This window comes from Belonocnema kinseyi, chromosome 3, assembly GCF_010883055.1.
Source record: "Belonocnema kinseyi isolate 2016_QV_RU_SX_M_011 chromosome 3, B_treatae_v1, whole genome shotgun sequence".
NCBI classification, from domain to species: domain Eukaryota; kingdom Metazoa; phylum Arthropoda; class Insecta; order Hymenoptera; family Cynipidae; genus Belonocnema; species Belonocnema kinseyi.
The window spans coordinates 156,646,935-156,655,500 of NC_046659.1; the positions used below are offsets into that span (position 1 = coordinate 156,646,935).

The following is an 8,566-nucleotide window of genomic DNA, read 5'->3' on the forward strand; positions in this document are numbered from 1 at the left end:
TCCACAATCCACTCACCTCAAATTTCACCACAATATCAGAAAAACTCAGCATCCACAATTCCCACTACTTTACGCTTTCATACCGGAAACGGAAGTCCATTTGACACTCTTCAAAGCATTATAAATCCTATAAAATTATTAAAAATTCCAAGACATTTTTAAAATGTTTTAGTATAATTTTAAGTTTTTGAAATTTTTAAATGTGTGGAAAAACAATTTTAAATAAAATGTGAAACAAAAACTCATACGATATTTTTAGAATTTTTTAAGGTAAAAAAAAATGAAAAAAAAAACTTTCGGTCTCTAGGAAAAATTAAAATGATTTTATATATTGAAAAATGTTTTTAGGAGAATATTTGAATTTTATGGAGAATTTTTCCATGATTTATTGTTTTAAATAATGAACTTTAATGAAAAAATAAAAAATATTTCAAAACATTTAAAATGATTTCCTTAAATTTAAAAGAAAAGTAGAAAAATTTCAGGCTGAATGCTTTATTTTGATGAAACTAAAGAATCAACCAACAAATAGAGTAAATTCAAAAAAAATTTAAAGCAGCTGACAAGAATTTTAAACTGTAAAACATTCTATATATTAAAATGTGGCATCATCTTCGAATATTTATCAAATAATTTATATTTGATCCAAACTTCTTGAAGCCCTTAATATTTTTTTAAAAGGCTCGAATGTATGTTTATATAAGTTTCAGAACAAACCGAGAACAATTTCAATATTTAAACTAACTGAAAAATATTTAAAAAGCAAAGTCGCATCAACATATATATGTGGAATTACAAAAAATCTCTTGTAATTAAAATATAATTTATTTTCCAAAATTCTGTAGAAATCCCTCGAAATCTTTGAATATCCCAAGAAATTCTTCAAAGGCTCTTTAAACTTTTTAATACTTATAAAATTCTTTATAATCCTCTTAAATCCCTCAATATTTTTACAATACCTTTAGAACTTTAGAGATTTAATTAGGTTTTTCAAATCTTGTAAAATGTCGTATGCCTTCAAATCATTGAAAACGCTGGTAACGTGCTTAAATTTAATTTATTTTTCAAAATGAACTAGATGTCCCTTATTATTCTCAACCGTGAAACGATCTTCCACCGATAAAAAAAATTTGGGATTCAGAGGTAAAATTTAAAATTAAATTTCTTGGATAATTATTAGCAGACTCGTAATTTATAATTATAATATTTAGTAGTGATAAGCTAATGATTTTTTAATCTTTAAAGTAATAACTATATTCTTCTCACTTGATCAGGTACACCAGAGCTATTACCTACCCCGATTGTGCTGGAATCATTCGACATAGTCTTTCATGGTCCAGATTTTGTTGGAATTTATAGAAAACTTCGTCAAACTCGGACGTTTTTCAGAGTAACCTGGCCAGATTTAAAATACAGTAAGAGAAAACTTCTGATTTTGCTAATATGCCATTACTGAAATGCTAAAATGTTAATAATGCTTGAGTCAACTACTTTTTTACTAATTCAATACAAATTTTTATTATTGCAGTAACAATTGACGCTCAACACAGGCCAATACAAATGAGTGACCTTAGGGAGGGCTGTATACTGATACGCAATAAAAGGTTTTTTGGATATTATTCCGAGAACGAGTTTTACGAGGTACCTGATCACATGAAAAGACAACTTATCTTTCCTTGAAATTTTGATCCAGAGTTATTTCAAATACTGGCGATTGTCTTAAAATATACTTAATAAAGAAATGTTTAAAAATAAAATCACTAATAAATAGTGCAACATTCTCATTGTTGTACTTAATGATATTCATTATTAGCTTCAATTTCATATATTTGCTAATAAATCTGCGGTTTAAAGCTGGCTAATAATTGCTTAGGAAGGCCTATCATTGTACCGATTATACTATGAGAAATTAAAAAAAAATTATTCCTTGATAACGTGCTCCTACTATATTCATTTAAATAAAACAAAAAATTGTTTATTAAAATTATTTATATGTAAAACTGTATAATAATTAAATAATGATTAATTCTAACGTTTTCTTCATAAAAATATATCTTTAATATAAAATAATAAGATTAGTATCTGAATCATTTAAATCTTTGTGTAAGTACAAAATGAAATAAACAAATGTACATAATTTGTTTACATTGTTAAATAGTTATTTAAGCCTTTTGGTTCCGCTGATCAGCATCCTCAACAAATCTCCTAATTATCAAGCGCAACGACCAATTCATATACCAAATAATATTTATTAAAAGGGAATATATTTAATATATAAATTTCACTGATTATACTGAATGAATCTCGCCATTTTTGGATGTATAATAAAATGTAGAAATAATTTTTGTTATTATTTATTGATTCACAAATTTTAATTTAAAGAAATTGTATTTGAATACACTTATTTGTAAACGCTACCGTTAATTTTTTTAAGTAACTTGTTAGCCAAAAAAGAATTTCGTAAGTATTATTTTATGATATTTAATTATGACCCTTATATTAATTGCATTTATCGGAACTAAATATATACATTCATCTTTTGAAACGACAAGATGGCATTGCCTCGAACATAATTGAGTCACATTGTCAACTTTTACTCACATAGAAAGGAAGCAATATCCTGAAGAATAACATTGACTATGTCATATCACGTCTTCCAACAACACATATACTTTCAACTTAATGCTTTAAAATAGAAAAATTAAAATTAATTTCACACTTAATCTACTTTACCTTCCCTGGTGAAAGTTTCGGATGAAAAATTTTCCGAGTAATTCCAAAATCTGTATCCGAACCTTTCCGAATCTATCTAAACCAATCAAAAAGAGTTTTCCATTTCGTTCAAACAATATCGGTTGAAAACTAATCCAACTCAATCAAATTCAATCTCAACTTCCATTCCGAATGAATTCGAAAAAAATGTTCATTCCAAATGAATCCGAACTCGGATTGAGATAAACCGATTTTCAATCCGCATGCATCCAATTCTATCCGAACTCAGATTTATTAGGATGCATACAAATTGAAAATTCAGTATTGATTGATACAGATTCATTGGGATTGAAAATTTGGTTCGGATTGTGTCGGATTGAACCGGATTGAGTATGATTAATATTTAACCGATTTTAATCAAAAGAAATGTAGAATTTTTTCGGATTGGTACCAATTGATTCGTGTTGCTTCAGATACAGATTTCGTGATGATTTGAAATGACTGGAATAAATTCATATCCGAAACTTTCGCTAGAATTGTTCTAACGTCATAAAAAACTCATTTCTAATTGAATTGGTAAAATTTCTACTCATTTTTGTTTTTTATTTTTGCATCTTAATGTATATGTTCTAAAATCACAAATGACAAAGTATAATGTCAACAAACTTTTTTCCAAATTATTATTTGAAAAGGAAAAAATGTGCATATTTGAAACTCCTATTTCTGTCGCGCTCATTTCCCCATCTTGGTCTTAATTGAGGTGAACTCAAAACTGCATGGAGGTCGAATCTTAAATGAAAAGTTTCGAAAAAAAATAAAAAAGAACCAATTTTTTCAAACTATTTGGGCACTACTTTTTTGTTTAAAAATCGACATTTTCGGTTGGTATTTTGTCAAAGTTTACAAAAAAACTTGACGTTAAGGCCAATAAAAAATGTTTGTGAATAACCCTATTTAGATTTAGAGAGACTGCAAATATTATGCCTCCTTAGGAAAATATATTGTAGGAAATTCAATGTAGGTCAATAATAATTTTTCTACACTTATAGTTCTTCGCGGTTAAATATAACTCTTATAAGAAAATTAGTATTGAAATGAAAAATGTTAAATATTGAGAGTGTGGACGCAAAAACCAGGGAAAGTAGAAACAAATATTTATATATTTACTCAAGTTGAATTCCTAAAAATTTTAGAATGTTTTGAGGGATGCCAAAATAATTCCAACAAATTTTGACAGAATTTCTCGGATTTTAAGGCTCCTGAAACTATTTTCATGGGTTTTCAGATTTTCAACCAAATTTTAAAGAATTCATCTGTTTTCAAGTGATGTGAAAATATTATACCAATCTCAAGTAATTTCGCAACATTTCGAGGAAGCTTTGAGAATTTTTATGATTTCCAAACATTTCCAGAATTTTAACGAATTCCATAGGAGTTTGCAATTTTTTAAAAATTGTAAGGGGTTTGAAAGAATTTTACATGAGAAAATAAATCAAATTAATGCTAATAAATTAAAACTCTGATTTTAAAACTATATTTAAATTTAGAAGGAGCAACTAGAAACAATTTTGGCAACTGTTCAATTTAGTTTGAGATAAATATTTCTTTTAGTTATTTACGCGTCCCCTAAATATAATTCGATTAAATTGTCCTTTCCCACATAATATTTCCATCATGAAAGGAATCATTTAGGCTATTGTGTGATTATGTTGTCAAAATTCCTCTTTAGTATAAGAAATATAGCAAACTAACGTCTCTATAAATACTATTTTCTTTCATGTAATTTTTATTTTAACTTTTTATTAATCTCAACTTTTCTCCTGTCGATCACTGTAAAAAAAATCTGTTTTAAATTTAATACAAATGTATATGAAGTCATTTGCAGCAGCGGTAGTTAAAATTTAGTACAAATTTTATATTAAATATACTTTTAGAAATAGCAGCGTGCTTAAAAAATCAAAGTGTTTTCATTTCTTTATATCTTGCCCAATATTCGCCATCAAAGTAATAATCTAGAATTCTTCTAATTTTTTTCTAAAATTTGTCCTGAATAGCAGAAATTTAATGTAAATACAGTGTATCGTAAATAAGGTCTGTTGTTTACTTGCGCAATTACAATCTCCGATTTGAATTCTAATTACCCGTGTAGAAATTCAAATGGGGAACTAGTCTGGTTCCGGACCATACGACCTCACTTAAAGTCGGGGGCTAGTCGGATCATCTGACCAGCGTCCGACCAGTAGCGTCAAGGAAGGTTAGTCGGGGGCTAGTCAGGTCAAAATACTTATTATTTACGGAAATCTCCATAATCTTTTTTGAAATATTTAAAAGTGCTCAAATTTACCCAAGATTTAATGAGGAACATATCCTACACTTAAAAATGCATAAATTTATGTAACTAAAATTCCTCAAAATTTGCACGTCGCGCCCTTGCGGATTTTCTTTAAAGTTACCAGTCTAGAACCGCAAGACTCAAATGAAGGTGGTAGCGGAATCTGAAATGTACCGTGCTTAAAAGTTTACTACTAGGATACTGCTCTTCACTGATTAATCAAAAACTTTTTCTCTTTCCAATTTCAACTACATGAAGGATTAAACTTTATTTACATATGGCAAACCTTTCTGATCAATTAAAAAATAAGCATCTGTACAAATTTAGAGTCTATGACTTTCGGCAGACGTTTCACCTACATCTATATGTATCTTTTCCAATATGAATTTTCTTAAAATTTCATACAAACGTATTTATAAATTTCCTAGAAAGCCCGACTGGCCCGACTAGCCCTTGACCAACCACCGACCAGGCCCCGACTGAAATTTTGACAAAAAAGCCCAACTAGTCCCCGATTAGTCCCCGACTAAAATTTTGACAAAAAAAGCTTAAGTAGTCCCCGATTAGTCCCCGACTGGGTAATTTGTCAAAGTTAATAACCCGACTAGCCCCCCATTAGTGTCCGAGTTGTAATAGGGCCAAATGGGGTTATTTCCACACGGGTAGATAAGGTAATTCTAATTTTGATTTTGTATGAAAAGAAAATATCTGTTTAATTATCATTAATGTAAATGAAATCAAATATACATGCTTCCTAATGACGATTTTATATACATAAAATATTAATTTTAATATACATTGGTATTTTGAAATTAATGCTTTTTAAAACAATTTTCATGAAAAATGATGTTTGCTTACAATTAATTAACTCAAAAGTGGTTTTCTAAAAAGAATGGAAGAAAAACATCGCTGTCGCCTTATGTTTTTAAGTCTAAAGCGATCTTGCAATGGTATTTAAAATTAATATCGTAGACGTGCTGCGTATATATTTAAATCAAAAGCAGAAATGCTTTTTAAATTGTGTAAAGTATTTATCCTAAAATTTTCAAGTTTGACAAAAATGAACATTCGAGCGGGTCTTAATAAGATTACTAGCAGGCTGATAAAATGATCTTATCAGTATTTGTAAAAGAAATAATAATCATAGTACGTGCTATAACATTAGGTCAAATTCATATCACTTTTAGGAATCATGAAACTAAGGTAAACAAATATAATTATTGAGCATTCACAAGAGTGCCAGGTTATTGCGCAATATGAACTTACTTGAGATTTATTTAATAAAATTAATTTTTCGTAAGAAATGATTTGAGAGAGTTGTAAAAAAGAAATTATAATTTTGAAAGCTTTGACATTCTCAAATTTTAATTTCCAGAATCAAACCACCGAATTCTGACAAACCATTGGAAATATTTTTAAATGTATTAAAATCTTGAAATCTGTGACAATTCGTCGATTTCCATTAAAATTTGCGAAATCCCCCAACATTTTTCGAAATTTTTGGAGGCTCTATAATTTCTCATTTTCTTTGCTTGAATTTTTTAAATATGTAAAAATACCTGAAAATAAAATGTAATTCATTCCGTGAAGTGTAAATCATTTTTTTAAATCCCTTGAATATAATTTCAAGTTAACTTCTTTATCTAAGATATTTGAAAAAATTGTTTAAATCCCTTCGAATCTTTGGAGATTTAGTCAAATATTTTAATATCATTCAATTCCTTGATATTGGTTCAAATTTCTTGCAATTTGTGGAAATGCTGGGAATACAATGAGAATCAATGAAATTTCATTGATTTTCCAAAGTACTTAAGTAATTCCTGGAAGTATTATTAAATCCTACAAAATTCTTTTAAAACGTTTAGAAATTTTTATATCCCTTGAAGTGCTTTGGAATTTCTTGAAATCTCTTGGAATCTTTGAAAAACTTAGAAATTATTTAAAGAAGTATAAATAATTGAAAAATCACTTGAATATCATTTAAATTAAGCTTCTTTAATCAAGTTATTTTTAAACTATAGTTAAAATTCTTATAAGTTTTTGAAATATTTATAAATCCTACACAATTATTCGCAAACCTGTTGAATTTGGTATATATTTTGAAGTCCATTAGAATTCCTTAAAATCCCTTCAAATTTTGGGAAACATAAAAATTCATTTTAAAAGGCATAAATCCTTTGAGAGGTACTTAAGTACCATTTATATTAAAATAATTTATTAAATTAATCTAGTAAATCGATCAAAGCCTTAGAAGTATTTTAAATACCTTGAAGGAAGTGGACATTTTTGTTACATTACTACATTTTGATTGTTATTGTATATGAAATTATTTCTGCGACCATTCAAAGGGGTACGTTCACGCTTTGTAAATAAGAAAGAAAGGGATTTAAAATGTTGATGCACTGATACGCAAATATATAAATGTATACTGGAAGAAAATCTAGCCTTAAATTAATAATTTATCGTAACTAAAATTAAGGAATATATTTACACTAATATTAGGACATATATGGAATGAAAATAAGTATACATTGAAATTGAAATAAAGATAATCATCTAACTGAGAAAAATAAATTTCTCACGCCTGACCTCTAAACTAATGAGCCATGAAATCCGTAGTTAACCATGACATCCATAAATGAAATCCATAGTTATTTGTCAAAGAAATGATGCAAGTCAAGTTTCTAACTTGCAAGAAAATACAGGAGAAGTAGGAAAAATGGAAAAAGCGGTATATGTGTGGAAGAGGTGGGTTCAAAAATGATCTTAAGTAATGGCCTTAATGTATCAAGAACTAAAGCTCCACGAATTATGAAAACGTAGTATGATACAGCCGACACTGACAGAACTGCATATTAAAATTCTGAAGCACACTTTACTTCATTCCAGTAGACAAATTCTTATTTCTTATTTTAAATAATTTATTGCTTTCTTTAAGATAGTTTTCACAATTAAATTTAGTTGCTTCCTTAATTCAAGTTAAATCTAAAATTATGTCGAAAATAGCTTTAAGTATTTATTTTTACTGTGTACGAGGTACGTGTATGTAAACGGAGGTGATTGGTCATTTAAGACTGAAACATTGATCCAGAATTAGCGAAATACAGCCAGTCTGATGACGTCCTGGGAACTGTACAACTGCATTTCGATCTAACCGAGATATTTAATGAAGCGCATACTCATATTCATTGATTGAATAATGAATAATGAATACACATATTCATTAAGATAAACAAAAAAGTTAATTTCATTTATTGATATGCATAACTGTATAATAATTACATCAATATTAATTTTTGGGGTTTCTTAATACAAAATGTATCTTTAATGCAAAAGTAATGAATTTGATATTTTGATGAATTTAAATATTTGTGTGACGCCAAATTTAAATAAACAAATGTGAAGAATTTAGTCAAATTAATAATTGTTTATTGAAACCATTTACCTTCACTGATCAGCATCCTTAACATACCTTGTGATTCTCAAGCGTAAAAACAAATTCAAACACTCAATAATAATAAT

General features: G+C 28.0%; 1 protein-coding gene across 1 annotated transcript in view; it reads left to right on the plus strand.

The window, feature by feature from the left end:
• The window catches only part of LOC117170083, a 3,083-nt gene extending 1,403 nt beyond the window's left edge, over positions 1-1,680 (plus strand). Inside the window, exons 3-4 of the mRNA XM_033356607.1 lie at positions 1,275-1,415; positions 1,529-1,680. Coding sequence (XP_033212498.1) covers positions 1,275-1,415; positions 1,529-1,680 — 293 coding nt within the window. The remainder of the gene's footprint in view (positions 1-1,274; positions 1,416-1,528) is intronic.
• Positions 1,681-8,566: the final 6,886 nt, after the last annotated feature.